The sequence below is a fragment of the Neolamprologus multifasciatus genome, chromosome 8, assembly GCF_963576455.1.
Source record: "Neolamprologus multifasciatus chromosome 8, fNeoMul1.2, whole genome shotgun sequence".
Lineage (NCBI taxonomy): Eukaryota > Metazoa > Chordata > Actinopteri > Cichliformes > Cichlidae > Neolamprologus > Neolamprologus multifasciatus.
Genome location: NC_140446.1, coordinates 19226780 through 19246729, shown reverse-complemented (window position 1 = coordinate 19246729; position 19950 = coordinate 19226780). Strand labels below are relative to the sequence as shown.

The following is a 19950-nucleotide window of genomic DNA, read 5'->3' as shown; positions in this document are numbered from 1 at the left end:
GAAAAAACCCATGGCTCGCGATAAGGAGCCGGCTTGCGTCGTTCACGTCAAAGAACCGGCTCTAAAAGCCATTTCGTTCGCGACCGACACATCACTATTGCCCACCCCTAGCTGGGTGCAAACAGTAAATGTTTGGTTTAGCCAGCCTTTTGGATGACTTGTTAGACAGAAGGGGCAAATTGCAACATGTCCTGGAGTTGGAATGCAGCTGCCTGCTTCTCCCTTTCCATTTAGCCGAGCCTTTGACAGCCTGTTTATGAGGAGGTGATGAGCATGAAAGGAGATAAGGAGGAGAGCACACAGCTAGGACAGGACGGAATATGACGTACGAGTCACCTCGTTGTTAATCAGGTGTGCGCCAATTTTATGAGGGTTACATATGCAACAGAGAAATGTGGGTTCATCAAAAAAAAAAAAAAAAAAAAAGATCTGCTTTTAATGAAAAAGTTGACATTTGGTTGCAAGTTGTTCACTCAAGATCAGGAATGTGAAGGGCGGGCTAGTAATGATGTTTAGTCTATGGTTCTGTGCTGCATTACTTGAAAAAGTGAAAACCTTCAGTTATTATTGTCCTCCATGTATCCATGATCATGAGGATATCAAGGTCACTTTTCAAGCGAAATTTTGGAAATTAAGCTCGTTCTTCTTTTTTTTTTGTTGTTGCCAAAAGTAGCTACTCTTATGTGTTTACATTAAAAATTAACAGTGGCAGTCTGATTGTTGGGAGCACTGGGACATTTCTCAGTGGGATTAGGATCATTATGGCCTGTCAGAAACAATCAAACATGCCAAGTGATACATTAACAAGCAGGAGTTGACATGTAGGGGCCAAATATGAACATAAATGCACATGTCAAGCTTCTCTTGGAAGGACATTCATCTCCCTGATTCTCTACCGCAGGATTTAACTCGATCAAAAAATTATAAAAAAAAGACTAAAAAGAAAAGTTGCTAAAAGATGCTAAAACTAGAGCCTGTCTAATTCATCTGTAGTATATAACTACGCATAAATGTTGCTAGGGAGATCCGTTTATGTGTCATGTCCCTGAAAGAAAAACAAATAAATATTAGTCAATATATCAAAATTATGAGCATGTATTGGTATCATCTTGGTTGACTATAAAGATAGCCCTTTGAATCTTTGAGCTAACTCTGCTCTCATTTATTTTTAAAAACAGGGGTAGGTTCATTGTGTCGTGTGTCTGGTACAATTCTTTGTTTATGTAGTCCTATACACAACATAGCATACACTTGAAGCTATGGAGAAAGGCGTTTTGGTAAACCTTTTGTATTTTGCAATCTGCAACACTTTTCTCTAATGACAAATAGCCTAATATATGATATATATTATCCTCCAGTATTGACAATAAATGATATTTAAAAAATATTTATTGATTGTTCATATTTGCCTGACACGTAGAATTCTCATCTAACATTTGTCAGTTAGCCGAATTGTCAACCTGTTCTTAAATGTTCATGTAGCACGTACATGAACCTAAGGTAGCTGATAACCCCTGTCCTGTGTTAGATGTGATGGTATCACACAGCTTTGTTAAATTTCATCAACAAACACCGATGACCCACATGGCGCCACTGAGATAGTAAGATGGTGACAGTATTTTTTTTCTAGTTTTCTCCAATCAGCACCCTGCTAGCCAAGATTTTCAGATGCCCTAAAGCATGCATGATTAATACTGGACTTTGTACCCTTCCCTGCTTCCTCATGATTTCTATTCAGAGTGAGAAAAGTTCAAACTGCTATCTGTGTGTCAAGTTTGCCCAGTCTTCGGCTTGACGCTGTTCCCTTTATGAGTGCTTTGGATAATGCTCCCATGAGGCCTTGTGTGGCTTTACAATAAGATCTGAGTTAGTGTTTTGGGACACTGTGTCCTGCGGCTCAAAAACACAACAGCTTTACACGCCTGCTTCTCATCGGCTTAGTTAATCTGTAGTGTAAGACCACACACACACACACACACACACACACACATAGACACACATAGACATGTACTCAGATAAACAAAAGAATGTCAACGCCACGCTGAATGGGACTCCTCTCCATGTTTCTGTTATGTCCATCCACCACTGCAAACCTCTGTGGTATCTTGTATCTTATTTACTGTCCACATTACTGAATAATTACCACACCCAAGGTCTCTTCTGACAGTTTAACCTGGAAACTGCTGGCCCTCAGCAGCCGTCTTGTCTCTTTGTGGTTGTCGTTATACTGAGAAGTGTTTGTGCTGGTGCCGGTGCTGTCATACTGCGTTCATAAAAGGAAAGGGATGATGTCTTACCTATAAACATATCTGATCAGATCTAATGTCAAGGAATTAGCTATGTGTGCCACAGCGTCTAATCTGAGTTCAGTGTTTTGTCAGCTTATGTGCCACAATTCATATACTTTTTAGAGTAATTTGATCTAAAATCAGTGGAAGTCGGGCCATGTGACTAATTTGCATGTCTGACTCTCTGCATGCTCAGGTGAGACATCAAAAAGAGAATAATTTTGTCTATGTTCTTAGGCCTGCAGTCAGATTAAGATTGTAAATGTTTATAGGGGCATGTTAATGTCGATATCACTGTGAATGTGTGTATATATGTAGACGACTGTGGTGGAGTGGTGGAGCCTGGTACATGGGCTCGCTGTGTTTAAACAGAATGAAAAACCACGAAACCTGTGAGCAGTGTTTAATCAGATATGAATAACCAAGAGCAAGTGCTAACAGACCCTGTTCAGTGATTTCCCGCTTTGTCTTCAGACCTCCAGTTTTTAGCATAGCACAGCCTTTTGCTGTGATTCATCTTTCAGGAGAAATGATCTCTCCCCAAGTTGGAGTAATCCCAGGCTGACTCGTGGGAGAAAGTGGGATTTTAAAAGCACAGTGATTTTACTGTGAAGACTTATTTTTAACTTTACATTTGGGACCTTTATTTATTCTAACTTGTCAGTGTGAATAAGAGAGAAAGCTGGCTTCCCACTATACTCGCAGTTAGGTCAACAATCGTGAACATCTTGACTTACTTATTTTTCATTTTCTACTCTTTCCCACAATGCTGATAACTCATTGTCAGCACTGACAGCACTGAAATCATTTTCAGGACGCTAAAATGAGAAGAATGACATGTTTGTGTTACCCACTTTGACCAAAGCACTGAGTGCTTTCATTTCATGCGTATGTCACTCGCTCACATATTGTAAACTAGCTTGTCCACACCTTTCGCCCACAAAGTGGAGCTAATAAATCTTCTGCTGACGTTAAATGGTGTGTTCCTGCACAGAGCCTCAGAGAGCAGTAATCTCTTTACTTCAAAGCTCTGTGGTGTGGTAAGAGGTGCAGATGCAGGGAGTGTCTCGATGAGTGGACAAAAAGAGCCAAGAAGCAAATTTCTCTCTATATATGTGTGCGTGCGTGCATGGGGGTGAGTGCGTGTGTGTGTACGCTGCCCAAGCTTGTCACAGGTCATGGTCCGACTGCTTCACTCTTTCTTTTCATGTGAAATGAGTCTGCTTTTTTGTGTGTGTTTAGACCCTGAATCTTAACATCTCAGGTCACGTCACACACTCTAAGTGGGTAAATGCTGTGCATAAAAGTTGTGCCTTTAATCACAATCAGAATACTTTCATAATCCTTAAGGAAATAATGTGAGTTACAGTTCCTCCAAGACAACAACAGTAACAGACTGAACTAGTTAAATAATACAATATGTTAGAACATTTAGAAAAATAATAAATAGCTGTAATATATACAAATAGCTAAATTTCAAGAGGTGAAATATAAATGATTGACTTGTTAAGCTGCATGGTGTGCTTTTTTTGTGTCTCGAAGGTTATCTGATAAACCGTTGCTGATAGTGTCATAGCTTTGTCTAACACTGTGCCACACTTCCATTGTGATTTCAAACATTGTTTGTCTCTTTCTTTCTGTTTTTCTCTCTTTGTTTTTTTCTGTGTTTTTGTTCTTTTTGTGTTTTTGTTCTTTCTGTGTTCCTCTCTGCCTTTGTAGGCTTCTTATAGGTGCGCCCAAAGAAAAAGCACAATCTCTGCCGGAAGTCAATGAAACAGGCGCCGTCTACTTCTGTCCCATTACCACCGACACCACTGACTGCTCCAGAATGGACCTGGTTACCTCGAGTAAGATCACTGCGAAGCACTGATGTGATGAAGGGAATGCTTGGTTGCAGTGTTGTAGCTGTTTCTGAACTGTTCCATTAAGGGATTTTAGCGAGCTCGAGGGGGGTTTCCTTTAAAATACATCTATATATGTAAGGAAAATAATGATGAGATTGAACACCATTCTTCTTAAAGATGTTCACTTATTTGGTATTCTGATGATCGATGGTGAGTGAGAGTGCTTTTGAACATTTCTGAAGATTTTCATATTCAGTGCACCAGCAAGGAGCCATCTTTCACAATACTTTAAAAGCACCTTAACTGAGTTTGTATAGCACTTCCATAGATTTGATGCAAACATAACAGATGGTGGTGCAAAATGAAACGGCAAACGCAGAGATCTCCAACAGAAGCAAATTTAAAAAAAACGAAACCCCCAAACAGTTAGCCATGGTATACCCAGACTGCATGTTGTACATACATTTTTTAAAACCCTCCTTCCTGACTTAGCACACTGTTCAGAACCAGTTTGGGTTTAAACTAAAATTTAGGAATCGCTCATATGATTGAGACATTCAACAACACTTACTTCACACAGCCATAGGAGACTCACAGCTCAGCTCTATTTAGGATTGTACTCCCTGAGTGAACTTCATGTGTTAAAACTGGGTTTCCCCTGCGCAGGGCCTCAAAAGGATGTAGCTAATGTGAGGAACAAAAAATAATAACCTTTAAATGAACACTAGCTAGCTTCCTCATTTTACAGTAAGGACTACAGAACTGTGTCAGATCATTTCAGTAAAATCATCAAGCATCCTTTGGAGCATTTGGAATTATTTTGTCCACCTTTACATGAACAGACTGTTATTAAATGTTAGACCCCACCCCCCTCCCATCCAAACCTAGGGGTAAATGGTATAATAAGAGGATTCTGAATCACTTTTCATGTTGAGGTTAGAATGAGTGCTGCTGCAGTCTCAGCACATTTTTGTGGTTAATATTTGTCAGGGCATGATCCAGGCTGCATGAAGGTTTGCATTTACAGTTTGAGTAGGTGTTCTGATGACTGTGATCACCATAGCCATGCTGAATGTTTCTTTTAATGTAATAAATAGTCTGGAATGGTCGATTTTGTACTGCATGCTGGTTTGATTTGATTAGTGTATGATGGCAAATAGAAATCTGGTTGGAAACGGTCTATTGAAATAAAAGAACAAGAAGTAAAACAGGGAACATTATAAAGCAGAAAAAAGGTAATTACTCTGTATGTAAAGACCTACCTGTCAGCACCAGCTTGATGACAAATTAAAACAGTTGCCTTAATAATTGACCTACCTCCTTATGACGCATCCACAGCAACTACCTCTGAGATTGTGGAGGGCATGTGGTTGGGTGTGACAGTGTCCAGTCAGAAGGGCCAGCCAGATGGACGCGTGTTGGTAAGATGACTTCCTGTTTTCTTTCTATGAGTCACTACTACCGGTGATATTATGTACAAGGCAGGGTGAGCTGACACACAGGATGTTTTTTTTATTATTTAGTCTAAGAGATGACACATTTGACTTGTTGCAATGTTTAATTACTGTAGACACACACACACACCTGAGACAGGATGATACACACAGGGAGAAAATGCAATAATGTCTCATGTTTAGGGAGAAATTATATTTTGATCAAGAGATTTTTTTTATTACTTTTACATTTTAGACAATTACAATATACTGGAGAACACATTTTACTTACAGTGAGGGGAAACTAACAGCATGTTGTTCCTAGTCTGTCTTTGTCAATATGTTTCAGTTTTTGTTCAAGCACTAATTGGTGTAATCTCCATGTTTTTATTTTTCTATCTTACATATTAATGCATTTATTTTTTTTATATATATATTTTTTTATATTTATTTTTAAATAGCATCAGATCACAACAGCAGTCATCTTAAATGATTTTATATTGTAAGAGGAAAAGACCCTGCAGAGAAAACTTCAACAATCAGACACCCCCCTATGAGTGAGCACTTGGTGACCGTGGGACGGAAAAACTCGATATCTGGCTCATAGAAAATGATTATTTCGTGTAACTGCTCAAAGGGAGGACCGTTTCCATTGTGTAAATTAAAAAGCAGCGACACTGGTCTTATTATATTGATGTTTGAGATTCTTCAGTTTACTTGAAGCTGTTTTTCCTAGTCACTGAATTGATCTCAGTTTAAGCACTGTCTATTTCTGATATGACACACTGCACTTCTTCAATACTTTCTCTGGTCTCCAGGCATGCGGACATCGATATGTGAAGGTTATTTCAGAGAATCAGTGGCGGATGTTAGGAAAATGTTATGTAAGGAGTAATGACCTGACCTTTGACCAAGATGATCAGTGGCAGGATGAAAATTATGACGTCTGCAATCACAACAACGACCACAACTTGGACGGCATGTGCAACATGGGCATCTCAGGCGGTATATCGGAAACTGATGTCTATTTAGGCTCTCCAGGCAGCTACAATTGGCAAGGTGGGAACTGTCGAGCTAACCTGTTTTGCCTACTGCTGAAATAATGGGGTTACTCATTATTTGCACACTGTGCAAGTCTGTTGGATTTGATTGTGTTATGTCTTGGATACTCTTGAATTGTGTATTAAGCTGATTTTAACATTGTTGTGTGATTCTGCTTAAAGGAGATGCTCATGTGATACGGATAGATCCACAAAACCCCTGGAACTATGCTTACAAAAACTTTGAAAGTGTAGAGAAAGCATATAGTTATATAGGTAAGTGTTGGTGTGTCTTTACAACATTTCAAATGGCAAATCATTGGGAACCTTAGTGAGATTCACACTCAATCTCCCTACCGTCAGATAAGCATCCAATTGTCAAAAACAACATCTCTGATTCTCAAGCACTTTCATTCACAGGTTATTCAGTTCTCGAAGGAAAGAAGCTGCTGAGTTATGATGACTCGACAGTTGTGACAGGGGCTCCCAGATATGAGTCTAAGGGTGCTGTGATTTTTTCAAATAAAACTCAACCAAAGCTTTTGTTGGAGCAGATCATCCTCGGGGAACAAGTGGGTTCCTACTTTGGAAACAGCCTGGCAGTGACAGATCTGAACAATGACAGGTGCGTTTCTATACCGGAGAGTGTAACTGTGGGGAAAACTGTGGGGAAATGAACAATGATTTTTTTTTTCACATAGATTTGGCTGTGATTTGCCTTTTTATGCATATGGTGCATAACAGTGAAGCAGTGTGTGTCTGAACACAGATGATAATAGTGACTTTCTGTGGCAGGGATGAGGGATTCACTTTGAAATTATGAAGAAATCAGGTGTTTCTCTATCTAGAAATCTAGTTGGTCATTAAGATTCTAGGTAGTTCATTCTTTTGAGATGCAGTTAATATAGCTTTGGTGACTTGTGTTGAATGTTTAGCTATACTTAGCCATGTGTATGTATTTTTGTATTTACATGCATATGTGGATTTTTGTCTTGCATATTCTAGTTGGAATGACCTGATTGTGGGTGCCCCCTTTTACTTTGACCGTAAGAATGAAGTGGGGGGAGCAGTGTACATTTTCATGAACGAGAATGGATTTTTCCAGAAGACCGCCTCAATGGTTTTGAAGGGCCCATCTGATTCTGCCTTTGGCCTTGCACTGGCCGCCATTGGCGACATCAACCAAGACGGATTCCAAGGTGTGACCATGAACCCAGCATCTCTTTTGGACCTACATCTGATAATATTCTAGTTTTAAAAAGTGAAATCAAAGTGGTGCACCAGACCACAGGTAAACTGTGGTGTGAGCATAAAGCACGCTAAAGGAATATTTCTGTAATTTGAAATCATTTCAGCTGCAAACAAGAGGTATTTAACTTGTCGTGTTTCAAATGAGTCCTGAAAACATTCTCTGCTGCCACCTAGAGGACAAATATTTCCTATACACAAAGAGTGCCTAGTTTTCTTTTCTAGCATCTTTTCTTGCCATGCTTCCAGCACTTGTTTAACTGTAATGCTAATGTCTCCAGACTTTGCTGTTGGAGCGCCATTCCACCAGACAGGAATGGTCTACATATGGATGGGAAGCAAAAAGGGAATATCAAGGGAGCCTAGTCAGGTAACGTCTGACATTCTGTGGTCATTTAAAAACTTTATTCAAAGTACTCTTCTGAAAACCTGTGTCAATGACTCCCTCTGCAGACCATTATGGGTAGGACGTTTGGTGAAAAATTCCGGACCTTCGGCTACTCCATCAGCGGAGGGATGGACGTGGATGATAACAGTTACCCTGATATCTTAGTTGGCTCTCTGGATGATCACATCGCCCTCCTCAGGTAGACACAATCAAAAACAAAGTTAAACAAGATATTTCAATGTTAGTTGGACCCCCTTATTGACATCATAGCATAACACACACTGCTGATGTATCGGCTGCACATTCATGATGTAAATCCTGAATGTGCAGGATTTACAGTAATTTAAAGTAATTAAAAAAAAATTATAATTCTTTTAAAGATGGAGTAGTTTACCACTCAAAGACTAGCTTATCAGGAAATAATCTGAAACCTCTACTAAAAAAACTTCACACTTTACTGATTCCCAAACAAAATCAAAACAATCACAGCTGTTCCACCACAACACAGAGGTGCTCTTTGGGCAATTTTATTGTGATCTCGGGATCATTTGAGTGCAGCAAAGTCTTTGTTGAGCTTTCTGACGTAGTGTCATAGTACGTTATTCTGCTGGAAGGTTGTGGGCTGGTCACTACCATGTGACTGTCTATTATTTGTATTAACAAGAAGTTGAACAAATGTACCTAACAAAGTGGCCAGTGACTGTATATATAATATTTAGCGATTTTCTACAGTGACATTTGTCTCATAAGTTACGACAAACTATTTTTATGACATCTATTATTTTTCAGTATTCATGGAGTTATTTCTCATATTATTATTATTATTATTATTATTATTATTATTATTATTATTATAATGATTAATTTATTTGTTTTGTTCTGTTTTGTTTTTTAAATAAGAGCTCGACCGGTTGTGCACTTAACCCAAGACTTCACTGTCGAGCCTAAGATTGTGGACGATAAAATGTGCTCTGGAGATAAACCATGGTGAGATGTCTCCTAAATTTATGTCATTCTGAAACTGGCTTATTGAGTGTTTTTTCAGGTCTCAGTTCTTCTTCTCTTTCTCTTTGTGCTTCACAGCATTACAGCTACTCTGTGCATGTCTTTCACTCTAAGCACCGGAAATACAAATTTCAAGAGACCTGTCAGTAAGTTTTTCCGTGTTCAATTTTCTTTTTCAAATGAACAGTGTTTCCAACTTACAAACAAGTGCATCACCATGGAAATCTTTTCTGTTTGTTTTCACTCTGTAAAGTGGTGACGTATATAGTAGAGGCCGACAGGGAGAGAAGAGGAAGCTCTCGTGTTCGTTTTCAGAATGACATCAACACTTACACTGGCAACCTGACCATGACAGCTTCCAAAACTGCGTGTGAAACTCTCAAGCTGTTTGTAGTCGTAAGTGCACAACGCAACTATTGCAGATGTTGTATTGACTGAGCCGTGCATTTTGTGCTATTTGCAAATGATCATCTTGCTGAGTGATTGGAGAGAACAAATAAACTGCGGCTACCTGATAGTCCTGTGCTTATTGAGACAAGCAAAAAGAAACTCTTTAATTAATTCACAGGAACCTGTGAGGGACAAACTGGAACCAGTGGTCTTTTTCCTCAACTTCTCATTATACGAACCAATACCTAGAGCCAGACGATCCCTACAGAACCTGGACTTCTTCCCAATTTTGAGCCCAGAGCAGAAATCCAGCCGAAGAACTGAGGTATGGAGTCTTGCATGCACTTCATTTACAGGTTTCCTTTTCAGTAACTTGGAGATGGTAAAGAAATGGTACAGTCCAGTGTCCCCTTGTAAGATTTGAGATGATGTTGCTTATTCTATTTCCTGCAGATTCACTTTCAAAAGGCGTGTGGCTCAGACAACAAATGTACCAGTAACCTGCAACTAACAGCAAAGTTTGTTGAAGAAAATGAAGAAAAGCCTTATCCCAGGTAAATTTATATAGTGAGCAACCAAGCATCCTTTGAGTCATTCATGTATAGACACAAAGCTGACTTTTAAAGGTTAAAATACACTAGTTAGCTTGCTCAGTTAGGTTAGAAGATTGTTGCAGTGCTCATGTATACAGTGGGGCAAAAAAGTATTTAGTCAGCCACCGATTGTGCAAGTTCCCCCACTTAAAATGATGACAGAGGTCAGTAATTTGCACCAGAGGTACACTTCAACTGTGAGAGACAGAATGTGAAAAAAAAATCCATGAATTCACATGGTAGGATTTGTAAAGAATTTATTCGTAAATCAGGGTGGAAAATAAGTATTTGGTCACCTCAAACAAGGAAAATCCCTGGCTCTCACAGACCTGTAACGTCTTCTGTAAGAAGCTTTTCTGTCCCCCACTCGTTACCTGTATGAATGGCACCTGTTTGACCTCATCATCTGTATAAAAGACACCTGTCCACAGCCTCAACCAGTCAGACTCCAAACTCCGCCATGGCCAAGACCAAAGAGCTTTCGAAGGACACCAGGAAAAGAATTGTAGACCTGCACCAGACTGGGAAGAGTGAATCTACAATAGGCAAGCAGCTTGGTGTGAAAAAATCAACTGTGGGAGCAATCATCAGAAAATGGAAGACATACAAGACCACTGATAATCTCCCTCGATCTGGGGCTCCACGCAAGATCTCATCCCGTGGGGTCAAAATGATCATGAGAACGGTGAGCAAAGATCCCAGAACCACACGGGGGGACCTGGTGAATGACCTGCAGAGAGCTGGGACCAAAGTAACAAAGGTCACCATCAGTAACACACTACAACGGCAGGGAATCAAATCCCGCAGTGCCAGACGTGTTCCGCTGCTGAAGCCAGTGCATGTCCAGGCCCGTCTGAAGTTTGCCAGAGAGCACATGGATGATACAGCAGAGGATTGGGAGAATGTCATGTGGTCAGATGAAACCAAAGTAGAACTTTTTGGTATAAACTCAACTCGTCGTGTTTGGAGGAAGAAGAATACTGAGTTGCATCCCAAGAACACCATACCTACTGTGAAGCATGGGGGTGGAAACATCATGCTATGGGCTGTTTTTCTGCCAAGGGGACAGGACGACTTATCCGTGTTAAGGACAGAATGAATGGGGCCAAGTATCGTGAGATTTTGAGCCAAAACCTCCTTCCATCAGTGAGAACTTTGAAGATGAAACGAGGCTGGGTCTTACAACATGACAATGATCCAAAACACACCGCCCGGGCAACAAAGGAGTGGCTCCGTAAGAAGCATTTGAAAGTCCTGGAGTGGCCTAGCCAGTCTCCAGACCTCAACCCCATAGAAAATCTGTGGCGGGAGTTGAAAGTCCGTGTTGCTCGGCGACAGCCCCAAAACATCACTGCTCTTGAGAAGATCTGCATGGAGGAATGGGCCAAAATACCAGCTACTGTGTGTGCAAACCTGGTAAAGACCTATAGTAAACGTTTGACCTCTGTTATTGCCAACAAAGGTTATGTTACAAAGTATTGAGTTGTATTTTTGTTATTGACCAAATACTTATTTTCCACCCTGATTTACGAATAAATTCTTTACAAATCCTACCATGTGAATTCATGGATTTTTTTTTTTTTTCACATTCTGTCTCTCACAGTTGAAGTGTACCTCTGGTGCAAATTACTGACCTCTGTGCAAGTTCCCCCACTTAAAATGATGACAATCGGTGGCTGACTAAATACTTTTTTGCCCCACTGTATATATAATGCATATGAAGCTACCACCAGTACCAGCTTACCATTAGCTTAGCACATAGAAAACAAAGTGAAGTGTGAAATGTGTGAACTTGTGAGGGTTCCCCCTTGCTTATGGACTCCCATTGGAAAGGTCCATTTTAGCACTTTAGCCATCGTTAGCCATTTTGTTCTTTGTTATGTCATGTCATGAATGTGTTAGTTAAGCAAAATAATCATTAAATAACAAAGCTAATACATGTTGTCCCTCTACAGTCTGGGCAAAGTTCAAGTGCTCCAGTTCAACAGCTCCATAAAGAAAATAGGGCTCGCGGTAAACGTTACCAACTATCAATCTGAAGGGAAGCTAGCTGAAGACGCCCACAGAGTCCTGCTCAATGTCACTATCCCTGATGTGCTGAAATATGCCAGTGTCAGTTCTTTGGTAGGTCCACTGGAGGGCAGGAGATGGCCATTTTTATTTAAATGTCCTTTCTTTTTTAACGCTACTCTTCTTACAAGATGCACACTGTATTGGTTTGGTTTGGTCATGTCACACATAGCCACATCTCTGGTCATGTCAGTTCCTTAAAAATTAAAACTAATTCTGTTTATTTCTTCTGTGTTTAGAATAACAAAGTTGAGTGCACTCTTCTTGATACAGTCATTTGTGAGGTGGGGAACCCAATTAGCAAAAACGAAAAGGTAGGTTTGAACAGGTGACAATTATTTTTATATTTTTCTACTGGACAGTTGGGTTTGCAACAGTTCTCATGTGCTTGCATTGCTTTATTAATAGGTGTCTTTCCTGCTCAAGTTTGAGACATCAGGAATCACCCTACACACACGAAAGATTGAGTGTCAGCTGCTGTTGTCAACGTAAGGGCTTTATAATGTTGGTTGCACATTGTATTTTGTTCCTGCTTAATACTAAACAGGGAAAACAAGTCAATATAATACTGTTGTGTATAATAATTAAGTTCATTTTCTGCTTTTTGCATTTTTTTAATGAAGTTTAAATTTTTAAGCTGTTTTAAGATAATGCACACTGTTGTAATTTCTCCAGTCTTAGTGAGCAGAGTGACCTAACGCCTGTTCCTATGGCCTTGCTGATTGAAAACACCATTGAGCCAGTCTTCAGCTTGTAAGTCCCAATCGCAAATGTTTCATGACATACTGTACATTCAGGGTTCTCAGTAACAGTGAGAAATAGTAGAAAAGTAATGCAGGTATTTAGCACATAAACCACCTGATTACTGAGAGTAATCACAGGCATCATGGGAAGTATATGCATTGCATTTACTATATTTCTTATACATCTGTTAGGTTAGGCATGTCTCCCGTGCCCCTAGAGGACTTTTAGGTTTTTTTATGTGGTTTTTTGGGGGAGGGTTCTTTCCTTCCTTCCATCAACCATCTTCCTAAATCGGTACTCGGTCATCAAAAAATCTGAGAACCCCTGTTGTACATAAAGAGTAGGTAAATAAAATGGTCAGTGCATCATATTACCCTCCTTACAGTTTGTTTACTTACACTGTGTGAAACATATCTGTCTTTTAGCTTATCCAGTGAAAAGACACAGGTGGAAACAGTAAAGTTTGGTGGGACAGTGATGGGCGAGTCAGCCATGGTCAACACAAGTGACGTGGGCAGTCTGGTGGAGTTCACCTTTACTGTGAGTCATCTTCACCACTCAGAGATTGTACATTGTATCTATTATGTGTTTTACTCACCCACATTTCCATCATCCCCACCCTTTCTTTGAAGCCAGCACTTCAGAAGTTTAATATTGCGTGGGCTGTGGATTGTTGTGTCAGCCATGGTTTGTGGTTTAAGTGTGAGCAGGGGTGGATACTGTTTAGGAGTTACAGTCACCATGTTGTTATTTCATACCATCTGATGTATTTCACTTCTATTTTTAATGTTTCTGACTGCTTCCACCTCTAGATGAACACAATGGGACAATCGCTGCAAGACATAGCAACCCTGGCTGTGGAGTTTGAGTGGCCCTGTGAGGTAGCAAACGGCAAGTGGCTGCTGTACCTGACGAAGATTGTTGTTCAGGGGGATTCTGAAACGGAGTGTAAACCTCCTGGAAATGTGGTCAACATGCTTAACCTAACTGTAAGGTTCTTTTTAACACTTTTTGAAACGTGTGATATCTGTGAAGATGACCCAGAGTAAGACCAAAAACAAAAACTTAACAGCAACAAAAAATACACAAATCAAACTTTTAAGACATTCAAAAACTTGAGCGTCACATAAAAATGAGTCAACATCTGTGCTAGCCTCTCTGTGAAGCCATACAGAGAGGCTAGCTGTACCTTCAATCCAGTTCAGTCTGATGCAACCTTGTTTATAAAACACATTAAAAAACTGACCCAAAATATTAATTTCACACAGTAAGAACATAATTAAAATATATACGTTTTACATACAAATAAACACTTCTATAACTCTCAAAATCACTAAGTGATCTGACGATGGATAAAGCTGTATATTTATGGATATATGTTTATCCAGTTTAAAATCACAGTTCACTTGAACTCCAAAGTTGATTACAGTGGGAGTAATATAAGGTTCCACAGAGCCCAATTTTGAGGCAATGCCAGCATCACTGGGTTTAAGTATCACAACCTCAGTTTTACTGTCATTGAATATTTAAAAATGTAGAGCCATTAGGGGTTTGATGTCCCTGAAACACTCTGTGTTTTTTGGTTTTTTTAAATTCTTTATTTCTAAAATATTAATTCATGAAGGTGATTACAGGCATTAATCAACATAATTTACAAGGGAAAAACAAAGCAAAACGAAAGAGAAAGAAAAAAGAGAAAAGGAAAAAAAAAAGAAAAAAGAAAAAAAGAAAAAACAGGAGTGACCAGTTAGCTAGGTTGGTGGTTTCAAGCTTTGAAAAGAAGATTCGGTTTATGGGTATTGGCATATAGAACCCACTTATCCCAAAACAAGTGGAACCAACCCACCCTGTCATTGACATGAGCTGTTACCTCCTCCATCCTATAAATCTCTAGCGAAATTTCCCACCATAATGACAAGGTCGGTATATCTTGCAAGGACCATTTCTTAGTTATACTTTTCTTACTTGCAACAAGTAAAGCTCTTAACAGACATGTATCATTTTTAGACCAGTTCTGCGGTATACAACCAAAAAAGATTGTCTTCATGTCCAAAGGGAGTGTACAGTCAAAAATGCCTTGTAATGTACCATGAATGTCCTTCCAGTAAGTCCGTAGCACAGGACAGTCCCACATAATATGGGTGGGATGTGCCCCCCCCCATATAAACCGCGATATTATTTTATCCCATTCATTGAAACGGCTTGAATCAATAGGTATTGGTAGTGTTTGGAATAAATATAATAATCTTGGCAAAATATTCATTTTGATAGATTCAATTCGTGAGTGTAGAGAAAGAAAGGGGATCATGTTCCATCGTCTAATATCACCCACTATTCTCCTTTGTAGGGAACCAAAATTCTCCTCAAATAGTTTAGTTAAATCCTTGGGAATAACAACTCCTAAATATTTCAATGATTGTGCTTGCCAACTCATTGGATATTGAACAACCAAGTGAGCCGGAGAGCAATAGTTATAACTGAGAATTTGAGTTTGACACTTCACAGGGTGAACGAATTAGTTATGAGAGAGAGCTACTCGTTAGACTGCCATGCGTCGGGATGACGTCACCGGACACACTCTGTGTTTTTTAAAGATCTTTTTAGGGTAGGTAAATTTGATGATCATCAATATAAAAGTGTAAAGAACTGCCATGTCTTTTAAAAATGGATCCTAGGGGTAAAGGTAAAAAACAAGCCTGGCCCCAGAATCGAACCTTGGGGAACTCCACATGCCACGGTGTACCTCGTTGAAACATGTCATGAGTTAAGTAAGTTGAGGAATTTTAATCAAAGAGTTAATTTCACTAAGCGTCTGTGACAGTTGTTAAAAATATTATCTGCTTGGTTTTTTTCAGCTTTTACAGGTCTTTGATAACAACGTGAAGTTTTCCTTAAGAATATCAAAAAACAGTTGTACTTTACCTTTTGCTATTGATGTTCTGTTTTCCTGTGGTCTCATCTGACACTGCGAACGTTTTCATTCAGCCATTGTTTAGGTTTCAGTTTAGAACAGAAGTGACAGTGTCAAGAATAGTTTGACCAACGACTGCGGTATTTAAACAAGGAGGACTCCATAGTCTCTTTGACAGTGTCAAAAGACGCAGAGAATTAAACAGCAGTTTAAAGTTAAATATATGACATATACTCTGAGCTAAATTCCATCAGCATCCAAATAAGCCAAAGTGCATATGTTTAATTCAGTTACCATCTTTATTTAGCACATTAGCATGCTAGCTTTTACTCATTAGCACTAAACAGAAAGTACAGCCAAGGCTTATCATTACTTTTTTAAACAAACATTAGGTACTGAACCATAAACTGTGAGATATATTTTAAACCCATGAACCTTACCTCTAAATACAATTTCTCAAATATCAATCTTTGAGAAATTCATTAGCATGAATTCATTAAGCTAGGTGGGTCATCGACTTGTTACGTGTGTTGCTCAAGCCGATGTCAGCATGAACTCAAGTCAGCGCAGTATGAATAAATGTCAATTTTATAAAAGTGGTGTGAAAATGGTCTTAATGCCAAACCACTGTTCAGAAATACATTTTGGAAAAAAACATCTGTCGCCACACAGAGACCTCACAAAGCCCCAAAATAGAAAGCCATAGTGCATGCAGCCTATATATAGACAGCTGAAATGACAATGCTATTCTGAGAAAAATGTAGTAATGTCTTTATCAAACCAGTAATTAACCCTCTGATGTAATGTCTCTGTCTCCTCTGTTTCCTCTTTTTTTTTCTTCCCTTTTCTCTCTTCTTTTTTTTCTCCCATCTTGCAGTTGTCAGAGAGAAGACCTAAGCGTACTAAGCGACAGATTAGAGTTGAAGGTGAGAATGACATGACCCATTCAAATATTATTGAGCCACAGGCAGCAGTCACACTGTCTTCTACTCCCAAAAAGAGTTACCTGTTGGTAAGTCCTAGCTTTATATTCCCTTAACATAATCATGCGTATATGTGTGACATTTGTATGTGAGGAGTCTTGTGTACAGAATTTAATATCTTTCAAAATAAGTGGACTGACAACCTCACACTGTGGCAAATACCAACGTCAGTAGGATTAACATTTAATATACAAATTGAGTCATCCATTGTAGATAGTAGGATTTTTCTTTTTAAATCTAGTCTTAACTGTCAGTATATGTTCACTCTCTAATAGTTTCTTTCTTATGGCCTGTTAAAGGATTGCTCCAAGGGGACAGCAAAGTGTGTAACGTTTACCTGCCCGCTGCTCAATGTTTCGAATTCAGCCACAATTTATGTCCGATCCCGGTTGTGGAATAGTACAATGTTAGAGGTGAGCTCCCCAGCTAATATATATTGTAGATTCATGGTAATTTTTTAATTATATATCAAGTGTGCTGTTAGATCTGGTAGGCCAAAAACTCACTTGGCAAGGTGCTGTGTAAGCTTCTTCACACTTTAACACGTTGTCTTCTATTCATGCTGTGTCTCACTTGATCACTGTGATATCTGCTGTCTGTCTCTGGCATGTCCGTGCCTCAGGATTTCCATGTGTGCAAATAGAAGGGCAGGGAGGTGCTTCCTACCCACTGCATGCTTTCCTTGTACACATGTGAAAGGAGTTTATTCTAGAAAAGAGCTATATGACCAAATATAAATAAGTGCAAATTGAAATAGCAATCCTATTTTACTGTTTATGCCCTGACATTTGGGAAAATGTTCTGATGTTGTGTCTGTGTGTGCCTACAGGACTATTCTGATGCATTTGTAGTTGAAGTTAAAGGCCAAGCCACACTGAAGCTTATTAATGATCAATCAAACATCAAGATGAAGAGTCAGACGGCCTTGGTATGTGATGATGATGGCAGGAATGAAAATGATGCTTATGATATGATAATATATTACATTCTTCACTTTTCTTGTAGTTCAAAGTACAAATAGAACCAGAGGAAAGGGTGGAGACGCCCTATGAGCTTCCCCTGTGGATCATCATCTCTGCAGCTGTAGCAGGAATTGCACTGCTAGGAATCATCATTCTTATACTATGGAAGGTGAGATTGTTTTATTGAGCTTTAACCTCTGTTTTGACACCTTAGTCTAACCCCAGAATTCATGCGCCTTCCTCCAGTGTGGCTTCTTCCAGAGAGCCAGCAGGAGGGAGATGTATGAGGCCAAGGCCCAGAAGGCTGAGATGAAGATCCAGCCCTCTGAGACAGAGAGGCTAACTGAGGACTACTGAGGCCCCATGTCTCCCAACAGCATACACCATTGGGGCTTTTGGGTAAAAACACCCCTTTGAAAGGATTTTTCTGTAGATGCTGTCAGTGACAGCACCGAGTTTGGGATGTGATTCAACTAACCACTTCGACTGCTTTCCTTGCAGGCTAACACTGCACTGTTGATCTCTGTATGGCTAACTTTTTTTCACTGCTTCTTTTCCATCTTGGGGAGGATTCACATATACATATATACACTGCCTAGCTTTCCTTGCGCTGCTTTTGCTGAATACTTGAGAAAAATAATGTTATAATAATAAAAATAATAATGTTATTAAGAGAGATGGAAGGTGCTTGCACAACTTTTTGTTTGGCTTGAAACTGGTGACGTTTATGCTTGCTATAAATAATCACCATGTAGCATATGAACAAAGAGAGCTAACAGACAGCTAGCTTGTTTAAATGCTCATTCAAGCTCTGTTAGCTCGCCTTGGGACTGATTGGTTGATGCCACATCGATGATCGCACCAGCAACTCTTAGTGCATTCCAGATTAAGTTGGAAGATGGAATTTCAGAGTTCCCAGTTAGAATTTTTACCTGGAACACACCAAAGCAGCCAACCGGCTGCTTTGGTGTGTTCCAGGTTGACAGGTTCCAGGTTCCTAAGTTGACAAGATGGTGGCAGTGAAGAAAAACAGTAGCAAAAATGTAAAACATTTGATCTCTGCTGCCACTGTTTTGTATTTATGACTGGTTAAATAAATGAATGAATGGCTCTACCTTGCTAAGAAGCAGAACAAAAACATTTTTTTACGCGCTTTTCCAACTTTACAACTGGAATGCAGTCACCTTGGAAGTGACATCACTCCCAAGTTGTGTGTGAATGTGAATCCTCCCTTAATCAGCAGGGTAGTGCGTATTTCTGTCTCTGTCAGCGTGAATCTACTCAGCTTCTAAATCCTAAATCTTCTTCTTAAGCCATTAAAAAACTCAGCTCTCAAACTTTTTAATGTCACCTTCTTCCTTTCTTTTTTTTTTCCTGCTAGCTTGGCTTCTTCAAGAGAGCCATCTACTACAGAATAATGCCAAAGCACCAGGGAGTGAAAATTCGCAGGGCTGAGCGTTATCAGTTCAATCTGGGGTTTCAGCCCGAGGAGCCACAGAAAAAGTATTGGATCACAAGTTGGACAGAGATGCAGCATTACTACTACTGAGGCCTTTTTTTTAAACCCTGAACTGCTCAGTGTCAAGAGGCCAAAAAACCCTGGGCTAGACTGAGCCACATGGACCAACATGGACCAACTGTGGATAGTGCATTCATTTTTTTTTAATGGTTTTATTTTTTATAGACTCTTTTTTTTGTGCAATACACTGAACATTTTGTTCCAGAGATTGTAACTTGTTAAGCGCTTGTGAATGCACATGTACTTTGTACATTAGAAGCTGTGTCGCATACAAAAGTAGCTGGTTTTGATTGTGTTGTAGGAGCTAATGTACTGAAATTTTTTTCTGTATGTGTATTTTTTATATCTTTTTTTTTCCTAAAATTTCTGAGAAATGTTGCTGGTCATTTGTTGTGCTGTTTCACACCGTGCCTATTTCCATATCTAATCTGAGTGTATATATCTAATCTGTGATTGTAAATGTCCTTTCTGCTTCTATCACTTTGTGGTCAGGAGTCAGTGACTCTGTTAGGGATTTAAATCAAGATAAGTT

The 19950-nt window shown here is 39.4% G+C and overlaps 1 protein-coding gene across 1 annotated transcript in view; it reads left to right on the top strand.

The window, feature by feature from the left end:
- Positions 1 to 19414, top strand: part of itga3b (integrin, alpha 3b) — a 31635-nt gene extending 12221 nt beyond the window's left edge. Inside the window, exons 2-26 of the mRNA XM_085170552.1 lie at positions 4008 to 4135; positions 5471 to 5553; positions 6384 to 6624; positions 6789 to 6881; positions 7026 to 7230; positions 7611 to 7804; positions 8135 to 8223; positions 8307 to 8440; positions 9142 to 9228; positions 9325 to 9392; positions 9500 to 9642; positions 9815 to 9961; positions 10090 to 10190; positions 12185 to 12353; positions 12539 to 12613; positions 12708 to 12787; positions 12975 to 13052; positions 13469 to 13583; positions 13856 to 14032; positions 16832 to 16966; positions 17237 to 17350; positions 17767 to 17865; positions 17943 to 18068; positions 18146 to 18298; positions 19281 to 19414. Of these exons, the coding sequence (XP_085026678.1) occupies positions 4008 to 4135; positions 5471 to 5553; positions 6384 to 6624; positions 6789 to 6881; positions 7026 to 7230; positions 7611 to 7804; positions 8135 to 8223; positions 8307 to 8440; positions 9142 to 9228; positions 9325 to 9392; positions 9500 to 9642; positions 9815 to 9961; positions 10090 to 10190; positions 12185 to 12353; positions 12539 to 12613; positions 12708 to 12787; positions 12975 to 13052; positions 13469 to 13583; positions 13856 to 14032; positions 16832 to 16966; positions 17237 to 17350; positions 17767 to 17865; positions 17943 to 18068; positions 18146 to 18256 (2992 nt within the window). The 3' untranslated portion in view covers positions 18257 to 18298; positions 19281 to 19414. The remainder of the gene's footprint in view (positions 1 to 4007; positions 4136 to 5470; positions 5554 to 6383; positions 6625 to 6788; positions 6882 to 7025; positions 7231 to 7610; positions 7805 to 8134; positions 8224 to 8306; positions 8441 to 9141; positions 9229 to 9324; positions 9393 to 9499; positions 9643 to 9814; positions 9962 to 10089; positions 10191 to 12184; positions 12354 to 12538; positions 12614 to 12707; positions 12788 to 12974; positions 13053 to 13468; positions 13584 to 13855; positions 14033 to 16831; positions 16967 to 17236; positions 17351 to 17766; positions 17866 to 17942; positions 18069 to 18145; positions 18299 to 19280) is intronic.
- The last annotated feature ends 536 nt before the right edge of the window (positions 19415 to 19950 follow it).